The 18991-nt window shown below is 35.5% G+C and overlaps 1 protein-coding gene across 1 annotated transcript in view; it reads right to left on the bottom strand.

Annotated features, from left to right (window-relative positions):
• The window catches only part of DMD (dystrophin), a 2326146-nt gene that overhangs the window by 1449711 nt on the left and 857444 nt on the right, over positions 1-18991 (bottom strand). Inside the window, exons 19-21 of the mRNA XM_036270045.1 lie at positions 16061-16148; positions 6293-6534; positions 336-516 (exon numbers count right to left, since the gene is read on the bottom strand). Coding sequence (XP_036125938.1) covers positions 336-516; positions 6293-6534; positions 16061-16148 — 511 coding nt within the window. The remainder of the gene's footprint in view (positions 1-335; positions 517-6292; positions 6535-16060; positions 16149-18991) is intronic.

The raw sequence follows: 18991 nt of genomic DNA, 5'->3' as shown, positions 1-18991 counted from the left end.
CCCATTAACAGGGCTTCAAATGCTCTTTTATTTCCTTTAATGTTAAAAAAAAAAAATGTTTGATCGTAAGTTGCAACCCACCAAGGAGAAGTTATGCCTATATAAAACAAATGCTTTATTTGTTCCTCATAGTTATGCAATGACTATGGGGGGGAGGGAGAAATAAAAACATAACAGATATTTTCCAACAACAGTATTTCGTGACTTGTTACGACAGGTTGTAAGAGGGTGGTTCCTTTGATAGAAATTATTCTTTCACGTTAGTTCGTTACCTTTCCCGATAAATAACTATTTTGTAAAATATCCAGTTAGCTATTTTAAGTATTTTTACTTACGTGTCTGTAGCTCTTTTTCTCTGGCCTGCATATCAGCAAAGACTTGGTTAAAATGATTTGTAAAGGCCACAAAGTCTGCGTCCAGGAACATTGGCCCTTGTCCTTTCTCTTTCAGGGTTATGCTTTGAATTTTTAATCGCTCGATTTGAGGCTGAAGAGTTGACAGCCGGTTGACTTCATCCTGCACCATAATTTAGAGTATTAAAATAAGTAACATTTTTCCTTTACAAGCATCACATTTTTGCAAAGGAAGGTGTTAAAAGGCACTGATGCAAGCTTAGCTTAATACCCTTATCAAAAAATTGATAAGAAACATCATGATGGCTTGGGCAAGCCTCTAGCACAGGTCATCAATTTATGAATACCTTGGATCTGCCCAGCTGATGTGGCTCAGTGGATTGAGCAGCATCCCATGGACTGGGAGGTCCCAGGAACATGCTAGGGTCATGGGCTCGATTCCCAGTAGGGGGCGCGCAGGAGGCAGCTGATGGACAGTTCTCACATCAATGTTTCTATCTCATCTCTCTCTCTCCCCCTTCCTCTCTCTAAAAAAAATTAATAAAATTATTTTTTTAAAAGAATACCTTGGCTCTTCGTTCAATAGATATCGTCACATATAACTACCTTTAAATTTCAAAATGACACCATTTAGAGCATTAATGGAATGAATGTGTACAGGTGGAAAGTACTACGAAAGACCTTATACTCTTTCCATTAATCAAACACGCATGTTCCTCTGCAGCCCTCTTATCTCAAAATTGGGTCTGTGCTTCAAATTGTAAGTTCATTTCATGAACTATACTTATTTATTCTTTTAATTCATGTGTGTAGATGATAAATTATACATATCTACACATATTGACATATTTACAATACTACATTAAATGACAAATTTATGTTTATATATGTAATCAATGCAGTATTTATATACACACATACGTATTCATGTCTGTAATTATGGATCTTTTGTAGGGTCTCATTACTTATCCTGACTAAAGAGGCAATTACAGCTGTTTTATTCAGGTGGCTGTTTGCTTTTCTCTTATGGTCCTGGCACAGTGATTAACAGCAGCCCTTTCACTTTCAAGAGTACCCTGGCTTAAATGATAAATTCATATGGATAGTCGGTTGCACCATCACACATAGTAATCATTAGTCACATGTAAAACACAATTTTGAAAACTCAGGATGAAAATACACAAATACAGACTTTCATAAACAGTTTTAAATGTTACTGAATCTTGACATGGCAATATTTTTGATATACCAGGTGAAATTAAATGCATTATTGAAATGCAGTTACCTGTTGCTTTCGACTTTCTTAATGTCACCTCTAGAACACCTAAAATTACATATGTGACGCAAACTCATGGCTTGATTATATTTTTGGACAATGCTATTCTTGATATAAATGTTTTCATACTCTTGTTTCCAGCGGACTAGTAATTCATATGTATCCAATACATATATAAATTGAATGCAAACAAATTTCAAAATGCTCTTTTCAAAAGTATTACTACCATGGTTGTTTACTTATAATTCATTCCTATGCTACATTTAGAAAAAAGCACTTCAGGATGTTTTTACCATTTAAAGTATAAAAGACAGGATAATTAAAAACTAAAAACTGGATCAGAAACCAATTAGAAGGAGGGGAAAAATTGAAAGTATTACAGTAATTATGAACTAAATATAACACTGAGCTTCCTAGAAATCAAAGTGAAAAGTAAAAAAAAAAAAAAAAAAAAAAAAAAGTTGTTTCTTTGGGATGCATGCATAATGTTTTAGAGAGAATAACTTTTGTGTTGGGTACGAATAAAATAAATTTAGCAAAAAGAACCTTTCATAGTAGCAAGTCTACCTAATAGGCAATGCCATTGGTTATGAGTTTTAGAAGATATGAAGATAACTGTCAGAGGAATGTTGGTGTATGATTATAACAGTATCAGTTGATTCAGGAAGGATGATCTCTGACAATCAAATTCCTTTGGTAAGTGAAGATGAGAGACATTTAGATAAATGGGGAGGTGACCCATCTCTCCTTTTCAAACATAAAGCCTCTCAATTAAGTTCCAGAAGGTAGGTGCATGTCCACAGAGGAAGAATAAGACAAGAGGTAAAGGGAAGTATACAATTACAGACACACACTTTGTGTGTGTGTGTGTGTTTAATCTTTATTGTTGAAAATATTACACTTATTTGTGAAATATAATGAACTAAACAAACTGCTAAACAAAATTAACCCAGAGACATAGAGGTGGGGTACAGGCTGATAAGTCTCAAAGGAGGGGGGGTTTTCGGGGAAGAGATAAACCACAGAACTTATATGCATGTATGCATAACCAATGGACATGGACAACAAAGCTTCGGATGGGGGGGTGCCAATGGGGGAAAAATGAGAAACATCTGTAACAAAAACAAATAAATAAATAAAAAATTACAGGTGTCCCTCCTTTTTCCCCATTGACCCCCTCCTCCCCACTCCCACACCCCTCTTGATTTCCCCAAACTATTGTCTGTGTCCACTGGTTGTGCATATATGTATATAAGCTCTTTGGTGTATGTCTGTCTTCCCAGCCCCCCTACTCCCCTTCCCTCTGAAGTTTGTCAGTCTGTTCCCTACTTCAATGTCTCTGGATCTATTTTTATCAACAGCTTATTTTGTTCATGATATTCCATAAATAAGTGAGATCATGTGGTATTTGTCTTTCTCTGACTGGCTTATTTCGCTCAGCATAATACTCTCCAGGTCCCTCCATGTCGTCTCAAAGGATAAGAGATCTTTCTTTCTTATGGCTGCATAGTATTCCATTGTGTAAATGTACCACAGCTTTTTTATCCAATCATCTACTGATGGACACTTGGCAAGGAGACATATGAAAAAAAAAAAGCTCAACATCACTAACCATCAGAGATACACAAATTAAAACGACTATGAGATATCACCTCACACCTGCCAGAATGGCCACCATCAACAAATCTTCAAACAACAAGTGTTGGCGAGGGTGTGGAGAAAAGGGGACTCTAGTACACTGCTGGTGGGAATGCAGACTGGTGCAGCCACTGTGGAAAACAATATGGTGTTTCCTCAAAAAATAAAAAAATAGAACTGCCATTTGACCCAGTGATCCCACCTCTTGGAATATCTCCTAAGAAGCCTGAAACTTCAATCAGAAAGAATATATGCACCCCTACGCTCATAGCAGCGCTATTTACAATTGCTAAGAACCAGACGTGCACTTTGTACACCCGGCTTGCACATAGCAGCACTGACATCTGCTGTGAAATGTTTAAGAAACTGATTTACATTTGGCCAGATGGAGGGCTGTTATTCTTCCTGTTTAGGGGGCAATAGAAGGAGCCTACATTATAGTCAAGTGTGCTCTGCAAAACAAAGGGGACTTTGAAAGTAAGCCAACGTTTAGGCAAATGTTCAGTTAAGACCTTCAAGTTCTGAGAATAAATCATTTTAACCTGAAACAGTTAACATTCAAAAGATGTTAACAATTACTCATTTTTCCATAAAAGGGCCTTAGTGAACTTGGTCCCCCCAAGTCAGGCATCTTCCCTGAGTCTGTTTACCCTTTAAAATGATATGTTTATCCGAGGAAAAATCTTTTGTATCTTTCTCAGGAAAAGATTCATGGATTTCTTCCAATTCCCAAAGGGCTATCTAACCGCTAACATATTAAGAACCAGTTCTGGCGAGTATTAAATTTTGAGCTAAATCTGCACTCTAATCTTTCAAAAAAATCTCCAAATAACAGAATGCACTGACAAACAGGATGGAATAATTTATTTACCTATCATTAATCACAGCCAAACAGTATCATTTTAACTGTTGTGTGAATGGCATTGAGCTTATCCTGCTAAATATCTTACCTAAGGTGATTCATCAAATTAATAGAAATCAATGAGGCAGATGAAGACGATGAAGAGCGATAGAGATGTGTCATTAGAAATTGAAGCTTTGTGGCTGAATTTAGAAAAGGGAATAATTTCACTTAGGATGACTTCCCTAACCTTGAGAGAATCTGTAGGATACACAACCTCCAATGATCTCCATTGGCTCCTCAGATAAAGACAAGGTCCTAACATGCCCCAAGAGTCCTTGCTCTGTTTCCTACATGCCTTTTTTTATCCTCATCCGAGGATATTTTTCTATTTATCTTCAGGTAGAGAGACAGGGAGAGACAGAGAGAGAAAGGGAAACATCAATGTGAGAGGGACACATTGACTGGTTGCTTCCCGCATGACCCTGAGGCTGGGGACGAACTGCAACCAAGGTATATGCCCGTGGCCAGAATCAAACCCAGGACTCATTGGTCCGTGGGCTGATTCTCCACTGCTGAGCCAATCCGGCCAGGGCTACATGCCTGTCTTTTTTGCCTCCATCTTTTATCCTATGCCCCTGCCCCTCTATGCCCTGAATTCTGGACCTTCTTTCAGTTCCTTGGTCCCTATTGCTTCTTTCCACCATGTTCCTTCTGCCTGAAGCCTCCAGCCCAGCTGTTCTTACTTAATTTCGACTCATCCTAAAAGCCTTCCCTTAAAGGTCCTGTCCCTTAAAGAAGCTGCCCTAGGTGGCTCAGTCTAGGTCAGGTTTCCCCTATTATACCTTCTCTCAGAACTCTGGACCTTTATTTAAAGAATCTGTCCCAGCAGTAATTTTACATCCATTTATTTAATCACTTATGTAATGTCTCTTTTCCCTACTCTAGGCAAACACTATGATGGCAGGGTCAATGGATGCTCATTCCAATGTTCCCCAAACTTAAGTGACCTCCGCACCAATGGGTCCCAAAGGTAGAACCACAGACCCGCAGGATCAGAAGGCAGGGCAAGCATCAAGCCAAAGAGGCTCATTCTCAAGCCTTCAAAGCCAGTGGCATTTGCCTTGCTAGTTTGGGGACTTGCTTAGGACCCATTGGCCCTTCCTTCTTCCCTATTTTTTCATCCTTTTGGAACGGGAATGTCTGTCCTCTGCCTGCCCCACCACAGTATTACGGAAGCACATAAGTTATCTGGTTTCACTGGTTCACAGGAAAATAATTTTGTCTCAAGGTGAATCATACTTTGACTCTCACCCACATCTGCTTTAAGTGACATTCAAATGAGACTTTGGACTTTAGCCTTTAGAGGTAAAGCTGGAATAAATTCTGATTTTTGGACCTTTGGGGTTCCTAGCATGTGAGAGGGACATGAATAAGGGGGCAGGATCAGAATGCTATGGACTGAGTTATCCCCCCCTAAATTTATAAGTGGATGCTCTAACTCACAATGTGACTATATTTGGTAACAGTGCTTTTAGAAGGACATTTAAATGAGATCATAAGTGTGCTGTCCTTACCTGAGAGGATTGGTGGCCTTACAAGAAAAAGAGAGTCTCTCCCTCCATGCTCATGCTCGGAGGCCAGGGTGAGGAGGCCGCTGTCTGCAAGGCAGGAAGAGAGCTCCCACCACAAGTTGAACTCTGCCACTGTTTTGGCACATGACTGGGTTTTTCCCTGGGCACATGCACTGTCACAAGCAGACCTCGAAATTACTGGCCATTTGTCATTGAATACATGTGGTTCAATACTCCAAAACTGCCTCGCCATTTTGCAAACTGACAAAATCAATGAGCCGCGTGTAATTACTCTAAAGACATTTTCAAAAGAGATATGGGCATCCATGTATCACCTATTTAAACCTATTTTCTTTATATCATTTACAAAGTCTAGTACCCAACTGGTACATCTGCAATTGAAAAAAAAAAATTACAGAAAAAAATTCAAAAATAAAAGTGAATATATATATGCATTAAAAAATGAGTTTCATTGCCTATATTTTGATTTTTATTATGTTTAATTAAATCCTTAATAGGGAAATGTTGTTATTAAATCATTTGCAATTCTTCTGGAAATAGCCAAGAAATCCCCATTGCTCATGCTCCAAATAGGAGGACAGATCCTTACCTTACAAATTTTTAACTGACTTTTAATTGCTGTGGGCTCTGAGGTGGCGGTGGGCTGGGTTTTCAACCAGTTGTCCGCAGTAGTTGTCATGTGATCCAGTTGTTGCAGCTGATTGTAGAAAGCAATGATGTTGCTCTGAAACTCCAGCCAGCTCAGTCTCTCACTTAACAACTGGCAGAACTCGGTCCACCGGCTGTTCAGTTGTTCGGAGGCTTGTCTGATGCTGTCAGCATTGACACCCTCTAGAAAGCAAGATTTTAAACAGCTATCCACTGAAGCCACAGACTGAAAGACATTATCTGAAGACCAATGTATCTCAAGTTTAAAAGTAGTCATCATATGAATGATTTCAAACAAATCATTTATTTACTGATCAATAACTGAAAATACCAAGATGATTTCTTATTGAATGCAAATTATTAGAGGTACATCTTATCAAAAATATGAATGTAATAAAATAATGAATAAGGATACATAAGATGTAGAAAAGTAGACTACATTTAAATAAAAACAAATATGGTCAAAGCTCTCATGGGGAGTGGAAGATTGTGCACAAATTATCTTTTGGATGTTTGCAAACAAATGTTAAATATCGTGTATATTATTTAAATGTTCCTCCAAAGACTAATTTACATTTTAATTTTTAAAACTGTTTGGAAATTAGTTGAATGTTGTTCGGCTCTTTTAAGGGAAAATGGTGAGTATCGAAAATCAGTAATTTTGCCTGGCCGGATAAATCAGTTGGTTAGAGCGACATCCTGATACAGCAGGGTTGCAGGTTTGATCCCTGGTCAAAAATAATCTTTCTAATATAAAAAAAGGGTATTATTTACATATCATGCATACATGTGGAAGTTAATCTGAAAAATTTTAAATAATCTATAACAATACAAAAGCATAAAAAAATCTATCAAGGGCAAAATTTTGGAAACATAAATACATGATCACATTTAGCCTGTGGAGACCCTACTATGTGTTAGGAAATATGCTGTCTTTTAATATATGTTATCTCATTTTAATTTTGTCCTAGGTGATCTGACTAATGCCAATCCAAGTATATATTATGCTATACGTATGAAAACAACATCATACAGTGCTATATGTTAAAATATTCATTTTCAAAAGTTAGTTTACAAAATTTAGATGTTCTTACACACAAATGCACCCACACATGTGTGTTTATATAGTAATGTCCTTAATAAATCACATTAGATAAAGATAAATATTAAACCTGTGTAGCACAGATAACTTTCTTATACTATTTTTGAACTGCTGAATATTTGAAGTGTCCTATTCCTAGGCATCTGAAAAGAGATCATAAACTTACTATAAGATTTCTCCTCTAGATTAAAATATCTAAAGGTTAAAGTGATTTAGCAAAGACCAAGTTGTCTAGGAGAACCTACTTTTATGACTCTTCATTTACTCCACTTTCTGGAGTAAATATATTAGTTGATAGGCAAGTAAGTTATTAAGCAGTCTGAGGATCACCTCTAGCAAACGTAAGGCCTGTGGTTTTTGCTAATTTGTACGTGCTTTACTCTTTCTATAGACTAACACATATGGAATTAAATTCAACAACTATATTATTTTATCCTCTTTTATTTCCCTATGCTCTAATACTCTAATGTTCGCTTTGTTGTAATTATGTTATGATGCCAAACTGCATCTCTCAATTCATTTGAAACACAACTCTAACTTTACTAATTTCAAAGTTTCACACTACCGAGGATTACAGTGGAGAAAATGAACTTTGAACACATTACTGGCCAAAATCTTTTCCTATTCGGCTAATATATTTTCAAAGAAAAATAATTTTTAAAATAATGTGTAAAAAGAGCCCTGGCCGGTTTGGCTCAGTGGCAGAGCATTGGCCTGCACACCAAAGAGTCATGGGTTCAATTTCGGCCAAGGGCACATACCTCGGTTGCAGTTCGTCCCTGGCCCTGGTCAGGGTCGTGGAGGAGGCAACCAGTTGATGTATCTGTCACACGTTGATATCTCTCTCTCTCTCTCTCTCTCTCTCTCTCTCTCTCTCTCTCTCTCTCTCTCTCCCCCTGTCCCTCTCTCTCCCTCCCTCCCATTCTATCTGAAGATAAATAGAAAAAATATCCTCAGGTGAAGAGAGAGAGAGAGAGAGAGAGAGAGAGAGAGTGTGTGTGTGTGTGTATTAGTCAATGATAATATGAAGAATTGAAAAAGAAGAGGCTGGATCTTTCACATGTTGAAATTGGGGGGAGGGATGTCTTTTAGAAGCTGAAAACAGTCATTTATAAACATTAATGATTAATACTTTTTTTAAATTCATGCTACTTTTATACAGTATGGCACTGATATGAAATTACAAAAAGTATATGCATATATTTTTAAAAGAAGTCTATCAATAAGTGATGAATTCATAAGTTTATTAGGGAATCTTGAAATATTTGGTCATATATCTATAATCATTTGAAATTAAAGTTATAGCCTGGCTGGTGTGGCTCACTGGTTGAACATCGACCCATAGATCAAAAGATTGCCAGTTCAATTCTTGGTCAGGGAACATGCCCAGGTTTAGGGCCTGATCCCCAGTAGGGGCATGCAGGAGGTGGCCAATCGATGTTCTCTCTCATCGATGTTTCTATCTCTCTCTCCCACTCCCTTCCTCTCTCTCTAAAAAAAAATATCAATAAAGAAAAATTTTTTTTCAAAGAAATTAAAGTTATAAGGACCATCCATGCCAAAAATGAATAACAGGCATTTCCAGATGTCACAGGCCCAGATATGATGTGGACCCCAGAGAATCAAACATCTTATTAGGAAGGATTTGTATGTAAATATTGTATTAATTCGTGCGTGAATATGCCTCCTGCTCAACTAGAGTATAAATTGTCCTAAACTATAAACCCTTCTAAGAAAAATGGCTCCCCTGGCAGTATCTGATAGAGTTCTCAGCTTAGAGTAGGTACGGAATAAACACACTGTACTTGTCAACTCACCCAACATCAAATTAATAGCTTACTTCATATGAATACAAACATTAGGGGAGCAATATCCATAGACACAAAAAGTCAAACACACACACACACGCACACACAGAGAGAGTCTCCCTTGCTTCAAGTTTGTTTTAAAATATTTCAGGAGGGAACAAAAGCCCTGTCACATGTCACATTACTTAATGTATATGTCTTAAACGAAAATTAAAAATGCCATTACTTCAGCTTCTTGAATAAAATGGCCATCTATTAGCCAGTTCTACTGGTGGTGTGCCAAAGTCCCTTAAAACTTTTGTAGAATAAATAAGGGTACTAAGTGTTTCGAATGCTCACAGATAAATAATTTTACTATTGTATGTCATTGTTTTATGTGTATTTGACAGGATTATAATGCTCCTTACCTGAACCGAAAATTTCAAGTTGTATGACAGTCTGTAAGCCCAAATATCTGCAAAGTTTTAAGTATCAATCATTTGAGCATTTGTTTTTCTAATTTTTGGTTAGCTACTTAGGAACTCACACACTAACTCACCAGGCAGTATGAACAATACTTCTGGCAACCATTTGTAGCTGCTCATTAAAATCTCAGGGATAATGGATCATAATCCATTCACATCTCATATTCTAAACAACCTCTGAAATAGTCTATGAATAAATATATTGCACCCAGAGGAAATGGATCATTACTTCAAGTGCATCCATTAATTTGATTACTTGTGTACAGTACATAACAGACTGTTAGAATAATTATAATTGTGCACCACCTTCCATGCAAGTAGTTCGGAAAAGCCACTTCATTAGCCAGGAAGCCAGGATAGAATAATACAAACCTTTGTTTTCCGAGCTCTTGAGTTGAAAGGATATTTGGAATGCAAACTTCAAGTTTTTAATAAATAGTAACCGATTTTTGTGGCAATATTAAGTGAGGGTCATTACAAGTTCATTTGCCATTCAATATAACAGCCTAAAATATAATAGAAATTGATTCGGAGTCCATGAAATTAAGATGTGAGTATTACAGACTAAATTGTTTGACCACACTAACTTTTATACAACAGCTACATCATGGTTTTTTTTTTTTTTTTAATAAGACCTTTTAAAAATTAATAGGTTTATGTAAAATTCACACCACCCAGAAAATATAGTACATAAACTTGCTAATATTCTTTTTACACTTTATCTATTTCTGAACATTATTGAATTATAAGAGAAAAAAGTCAGATTTCAATACATTTGTTTTTATGACTAATTTTCAACAAAAGTGACTACTATAACTCCCTCCTTTACACACACATACACGCACACACATAAGCATAGTCTCTTCCTTTGGAGATACATGTGTCTGTCAATGGATAACATTTGTAGAGTGTGAACTCTGTGTGGACCATTATCCCATGTGTCCTGTAGAGAAACAGGACATATACATGAAATTGCCCAGAACTGAGGAAAAAATAAGAGAAGAGGAAATGGGTGTGACTGTAGAAAACTACTTCTTCACGGTGGAGGGGCTGAATGACTGCAAATAGTACCATTTCCATGCTCCTTTCATCTGCAGACAAGTTGCAGAATCTCTTCCCATTGAAATATATAGTTGTCACTGAATATCCTTCTCAGTAATGTAAAACAGCCCTGGCCAGTTTGGCTCAGCAGTTAAAGCGTAGGCCCACGGAACAGAGAGTCTTGGGTTAGGTTCCCGCTAAGGGCAAGTACCTCCTTTGCAGTTTGTCCCAGGCCCCAGTTGGGGTCGCGTGGGTGGCAACCAGTCGATGTGTCTCTCTCACACTGATGTCTCTCTCTTTCTCTCTCTCTCTCTCTTTCTCTCTCCCGCTCTATCTGAGATGAATAAAAAGGTGTCCTCAGGTGAGGATAAATAATAATAATAATAATAATAATAATAATAATAATAATGTAAAACAAAGATCATGAGTGTTTGCCTTTGAGGAGCGCCAAACTGACTATAATCCCTGCCCTCGCCCATTTGACAAAATATTGTTGCCCAAGCTCAAATGACATCATTCCTGTGAAATACTTAAAGATCCATAAACCAAAATACAAAAAACCACAGCTAAGCAGCTAATATTACACATAAGAGGAGCTCTTGACTGTGTGTTATCAGTCTGTGCTATTTAATTATGAGCTTTAGCAGACTTACTATTCGGTATCACCTTAAATACTATAATCTAACACTCAGGGGATGATGGTTTTGAGACATTCTTTTACTAATAATTACCACTGGTATTTAAACATTTCCTTGGTGTGACTGTCTTCAGGCTCTTAATTAACACACAGAAAACTACAATTAGAAATTAAAAGTGAAGCACAATGTAATGTAGAAAACATCGCTAACACTATTAGATAATTATATTATAGTATTTCTGGAAATTGTGGTGAAACCATTTTACAGCTTAAAGGAGAAACTGAGCTATGCTGACATATGTTTAAAAATGAACGTTTTCATAGAATTTGTTTTTCGATAATTTCAATATTTATAAAGGAAAACAAGTCATCTAAACCAGTTTTTTTTTGTTATACCCAAACTGACAGGAGAATATATACATGCAAGAATATTATTTTATAAAAATAGTTCAGAATAAGTTTGAACAATTATTTTATATGATTTTGTGCTTAAGTAAATATAAAAATAAACCTTAAAGAAGGTCATATGTGTCCTTTTTAAAAAATAAATTTTTTAAAAATTTTGGAAATTCCCCTTCACAGCATAACACAGCTACAGGAAGCATAATTAGATCACTAGGTACCCAATCTAGTCCCCCACTTACTTTCATTAAAGTTCTAGGAAGTGAACAATTTCTTGAGAATAAAGCTATTATACTAATCTGATGTATTGACAATAAGGTTCACAAAGGTTAATCTATGAAAAATTTCTCTAATATGAAGAGGTTCTTTTCACCATCCAACACTCTTTGAAGCTGCTCCCCATACTTATCCAATCAACTGATGTTGACATAGGAACAGCAAATTAATGTTAGTTAAAAAAAATATAGGTAAGTCAGTTAAAATTTATATCAACATTCTACCTCAAAACCCCGGAACTATGATTCTTTGGTTAGCACTCTCTGCTAGCAGCATTGTAGCCTCTCTTTATAGACTATTATGATCATAAAGATCACCTACACTCTTCTAAAAGAGCTAGGGCAACCATAAGACAATTGTTGTTGTTGTTTTATCCTCACCCTAGGACATTTTTGCATTTATCTTCAGATAGAGAAGGAGGGAGAGAGGGAGGAAGAGAGAGAGAAACATTGATGTGAGAGACACACATCAAGTGGTTGCCACCCATCCGACCCCAACTGGGGCTGGGGACAAACTGCAATCGAAGTACATGCCCTTAGCAGGAACCGAACCCAGGACTCTCTGATCTGCGGACCAATGCTCTAACCACTGAGTCAAACAGGCCAGGGCAAGACAATTGTTAATATATAGCTTTAAACTATGCAAATAATTTATGCAACCGCCTCTTCTTTGGTTTAAGGTTCCAAGTAAATTAATAAACATCTTCTACTGAATCTCTGCACATTCTTCCAATAGAAATAATTCTACTGTAAAATTCACAATTAAATTCACAATACAGTTAATATTAAAAATGGCTTTATATTGAACATTAATTGTACTTTAATATTCTGTATATAACTTTGCATTTGATAAGGTGCAGTAAAGTCAAATTATCTTTAAATTGATCATAGCTTCTATGTGACTCTGCAAAACTGAACTTGCATTAACAAGTTGTGCTTTCAGGACATAAAACTGATTTTCTTTTTTCTTTACTGATTTTAGAGAGAGAGGAAGGGAAAGGGAGAGATAGAAACATAGATGAGAGAAAACATTGATTGGCTGCCTCCTGCCTGTCCCCCACAGGGGATCAGGCCCACAACCTGGGCAAGTGCCCTGACTGGGAATTGAACCAGTGACCTCTTGGTGTAGGGGTTGACGCTCAACCACTGAGCCACACCGGCCAGGCTTTACAACTGATTTTTAACAAAACTCTGCAATGTTAAATGAAAGTAACTTCTATGCTGGCATCATCCTAATCTCTGCACTTTCAACAATCTTAAAATCCCATCACCTGTTTCTCAGCACCTTTATTAAATTCTTTCAAGAAATTGTCTTTGGAACTAAGAGATTTTTTTCCTGCATTTGTTAAGTGGTGCTAAAAATTCATTCTTTTGGTAGATATTTAGATATGTACAAAAGTGATTTGGAAATATGTTTGATGTACCATTTGGGGTTAAGAGTTCCAAAATTATTATAGATATTTGAGAAAAGTACTCTAATCTTACGGTAAATTATTTGAAGTAGAAAATTTAGTATTCTATGTATGTAAACATATAAAATATAGCTTATAAAATGATTTTTAATATAACAGCTACACTATTCTTCACACATATTTTTACACTATTAGTATATGTTAAATGTTATCATGTTAAAACATACATAAAATGTCTATATATTTTATTAGTTGCATAATATTATAATATTGTACAATAATAACTTGTCTTTATCTTAATTTTTGAAAACAAGATATGCAATGTGGTTAGAAGGAATGGAAGTCTTAAATGAAGTACCATGATTCAGCTATCAGTTTCCTTTCTATAAATAAAAGGACAAGAATATAGGTATCTTTTATGGTTATGAGTTTTATTATAATTCCATAGCCCAAGCCTGAGAAAGGAAATTCTGGGCTTGTAAATTTAAGAGCTTTTTAATCTAACTGTTGGGAAGTCTGCTTTAGAGAAACCTCAGTTTGTCTTTCAGCTTCTTGAGCCATACCAGTAAACTCCAGTTTCTGGCTCTGTACTAGTGGATTTATTGTAATCAGGGTTGGGGGGGTCCCTGCGAAATACACCTGCAGAGGTACTCCAGTGTGTTTGGCATAACTCACAATTTGCACAAATAATCACATAAATTAAATATTGTGCAACTTGTGCAACAAATAAAGGAACAAAGAAAGACGTCAGAATCTTTGAGTCTACTTTTTAGTAAGTATGTGAATTGTTTTACTGAATGGAGCAGCAGAGCTGTGTTCTACTTATAACCTAGATTTGAGCCTAAATATCTCAGTTAGACCATATCTTCATTGGCATAACAAGTAAGCTTAAAATTTGATGAGTATAGTTAATCAATGAAGAATGTCTCAAGTCAAGCCCCTAGCCCTTACTGCTCTTTGCTTTCTACACAAGTTAGTTAGCATTTTCCTTCAGTAGCATTATTAAGTTCTGATCAAAATTACCAATGTAATCATCTCAATTACTTCCTTAATTTTGCTTTGCTAACCAGACTTTAATTAGTCAATTAATATTTATTAAGAGCATAGTATATGTCCTGATTTTTCTTCATGCCTCAAAAAGTTAGAGCTATGAGGGCAATAATCTAGACGATTATATTATCACTAATCATATGATCATTTTAATCCTCGTAGTTTCAATTACCAAAAAAATAATTTCCTTTGTTTCTAAATTACAACTAATTTGTAAATAATTCAGCATATGCTACTATTAGATGATCTGAGGAAAGGTATGCTTGATATTTGATTATAAAATGAGAATATTTAAAAGTACATATTTTACATCAGCTTATTAAAAAAAAGCAAGCATATAGGTCCTAGGGGGAAATTATATAACAGCTAGAAGAAAACATTTTAGGTTATATAATTTATTTAACATGAACATGCTGCTGTCAAACTTATCAGTTAAGCCACCCAGCAACATGCACCTAAATGATAACCATTTAATATCTTGCATTAATTTCTAACCCAATCCTCAGCTGTCATTTTGCTAGTTTTTGTTTTTAACCAAATATAGTCTTTGGAATAATTAGGCAAAGAAAATGAATTGACTTCCTAGGAAGATCAATGAACTTTTTAATGCCAACATGGCAATTAAGGCAAAAAATAATTCATACACAGAATTCATGCCCTAGAATGTAGGCAGATTCTGGGAAAAGCTGACATTCACGACAAAAACACTTGTTACATTTGCTTATGATAGTTTTGTAAACACAGCCTTTGAAAACTGAAAAAAATGTTTTAGAAATAGTATTACCCTTGATTTTCATAAAGTACTTTTATCTGGAAATGAACATAGTAGTAGAACAACAAAAATTCAAAAAAAGCTTATTCACAATTGATGTCAATAACATATTTGTGTGGACAGCTTTTGAGGTACTAAGTGTTAGCAAAGATTAATTTTAACCCATTCTTAAAAAGAAAAACAATGTTTTGAGAGATTGTACTTTCACATCACTGGAACAAAGTTAAAATTTAAAAGTAAAAGTTCCCCTTACAAGACATTTTAAAAATGACTGAAAAAAAGGCAACATAACAAATGTCAAATATATTAGCAAACAAATATGCTGATGAAACATTCCACATAGTATCAGTGGGTATGGAAAAATATATTGCCAGAATGATTTAGAATCAGACTATAATCACTTTACATATATTATATGACTGCTTATATTTTCCATTATTTCTGCAAACCTTGTGCTGTTAAATTATTTGGACAAATGCTAGCAGGATTTGCATTAAAATTAATTTCTCTGCAACAGATTGATAAAATATTCGACCACGTCCCGTTTTCTTTCATTGAACTCAAAGCTGAATTTCCTCCAATAATTTCCTTAGCATTAAGAAAAACTAACAAAAAGCTCAAAAGCTCATTTTAATTTAAATGTGCATTCAGGGAGTGCTTGTCTGCTATAATTCAGCTGATAAATATGAACCTATATGTTTATCAAATCCCTAAGAAGATTATCTAAATCAACTCCGTGTAATTACCATTCACCATCTGTTCCACCAGGGCCTGAGCTGATCTGTTGGCATCTTGTAGTTTTCTGAACTTCTCGGCTTTTTCTCGCTCTATGGCCTGCAGCATGATAGCAAAGGTGAGGATTTCAGTACAAGGATTGTGTAGCTACACAGCAATTACAACTTCTACTTGCCCTTTCAAACCTTAAGATATTTCACTCTTGTCAGTTTATCATGTAAATCTAAAGATTCATTCTCAAGTTTCTTGGCACCAGAAGCATCAATATGGCAATGAAAGCACGAGTCACACTCGTACTAAACTGCTACTATTTTTAAAAAGATTTCTAAACTCATAACTCTTGTTTACATAATAGTTTCTGAGGCATTGTGATGAAAGACTGCGAGAAAGAAAAAAAAAAGAACCAACCAAGGCAAATTATAACAAACAATGAAAAGATCAAGTGTCAGATGATTAAAATAGAATTTGTCTTTTAAATATACACCACTGAAATTACTCCTTATAATAAAAGTATATATTCTGTAATAAAAATCAAAATAGAAAATCCAGTAAGTATATACAATGGTAAAAAGTATACTAGCATGGCTAATTTAGGAAAAAAACAATGCATTTATCCAAATACAAAACTGCAGGGTAATTATTCTTTCTAAAATTATCAAAGTATAATTATCAAAATTATAGAAAAAACAGTTTCTAAAAGTTTTCTAAGTTTCTTTGTTTATTTCTCCCAACCAGAGTTAACTTTTGAACAACAAAAATACATCGAAATTAACCAAAACTAGTATTACTAGTACTTGATACTGCTGAGTTTAGCCAATAATGTCTCTACAGACACTTCAGTTTTAAGTCACAACACAGAACTATCTTACTATGGTCATGAAAAAGATTTGGCTATAATAGTATATATGTCCTAAAACATTACCTGTGGAAAAAGCAAGTTATAATATATTTAACATACAGTAAAAGCAAGACTTCTGTGATTAATAATAACATTATCCAAAGATTTCATTTCAGTGTGTGGCAAGAGGCTCTTCTACATCAGACACTTTTCCAAACTTTATTTAGGTTGTTGGGCATTTAGCAAATATTCCAAACTATCATACTGGAGTACATACACTGGGAGAACATAAATAGATACACGCACACTCTGCAGAAGGTTGCTCAGTAGAACTTAGTACAAGGATGAAAACATGCTATATCTGCACTATCCAATGCAGTAGCCACTAGCCACACGTGAATATTGAGCACATGCAACACGAGAAGTGTGAGTGAGAAAAATAATTTTAAATTTAATTTCATTTACGGAAATTGTAAAAGCCACATGTGACAAGTGTCCATTTTACAGTGCAGATCTACGGTCCTCCATTTGAAAGGAAATAGTTAAAAGACAGACAGCAGATAAATAGACAATTATAAATATAGATAACATGGCATTATCAGGAATACTTTCAGAGGAATAATAAATCTTTTTAATATTTCAAAAGTTTCTCCAATTTACAGACAGCAACAATTGAATAGAGGTATTTAAAACTAATTTTAAAAAGAGTTTCACGAACTAGTTTTATTGGATTCAAGGTCAAGAGTGCAAAAAATTGAAAGAGCTGATAGACAATAAAATATATCCAATCAGGAAAAAGTGTAATACACAATAAATATACTAATTAAATTTAGCAGAATAAATGACCAGTGAAGTAAAACAGTATAAAATGATAATCTTTTTGAAAGTACTTAAACTTGCCCTGGCCGGTTTGCTCAGTGGTTAGAGCGTTGGCCCATGAATCAGAGTCTCAGGTTTACTTCTGATCAAGGGCACATACCTCAGTTGCGGTTTAATCCCTAGCTCTGGCAGGGGTTGTGCAGGAAGCAGCCAGTGTGTCTCTCTCACATCGATGTCTCTCTCTCTCTCTCTCTCTCTCTCTCTCTCTCTCTGAAGATAGATGGGAAAATCTCCTCAGTTGAGGACTAAAAAATATATATATATATATATATGTATATATATATGTATATGTATATATATACATATATATGCGTGTGTGTATACATATATACATATATACATACATATATATGTATACACACACACACACATATATATACATATATATGTATGTATGTATTGAAAGTACTTATAGTTTAGCTGGAAAAATACACATTTTATGCTATGCTGTCAAGGGGAGCAAATGAAAATGCACATTCATCTCTCCAGCGGGGGAACTCCAAAGGCAATAGACTCACAATAGTGTCTTTGATTCAACTTGAAAATTTCAAAGCACTCCCATTGTGGTGTTTGGGGATTACATACAACCCGCAACACATACCAATTAGCAGGTGAGACATCTGGGTTATCTAGAAAGTCATTTTCACACAGAAATAATTGAATTGTTTACATAAGCATGTGGACAATCATGAAAGGTTATAACTTGAGAGTTGAACTAACAAGTCCATGAGAATATAGTAGCCACAGCATTTTATTAAAGAGAAGAACTTAGGTGAAGCTACCAAATTCACATTTTCTTAGCTCACACCTTTCGTCTTCTGATCTTTCTGCCCTTAGCAGCTTAGTGCACAGGTGTTCTCAGACACTTTAAATCTGTTCTCCATTAAAAGGTCAAATCTATTTCTAAAGAACTATGAGTGCTTTAGAAAATATAAGGACATTTAAACTAAACATATAATATTCACAATTATCAAGAGTTACAGCAGGAGGATGTGAAAATGGAGGCGGAGTGAACAGAAGTTGCACAGACGATCTCCCAGGACCAAACGGGAACTACAACTAAAATAAAAACAAATCCTTGGGAAAAAAGCAACAGAAAAGCAGCAGCACAGGACCATATAACCAGGGACACTGGTAGGAACTGCAAAGGCACAAGAGGCTGGCAGACTGGGAGCCCATGAACAGCAGCAGTCTTAGCTGTGAGCAGCGCCCTTTGGGAATAAAG

This window comes from Molossus molossus, unplaced genomic scaffold (genome assembly GCF_014108415.1).
Source record: "Molossus molossus isolate mMolMol1 unplaced genomic scaffold, mMolMol1.p scaffold_m16_p_2, whole genome shotgun sequence".
NCBI lineage: Eukaryota > Metazoa > Chordata > Mammalia > Chiroptera > Molossidae > Molossus > Molossus molossus.
Note: the sequence above shows the minus strand (reverse complement) of the source record. Positions and strands in the feature narration are given on the sequence as shown.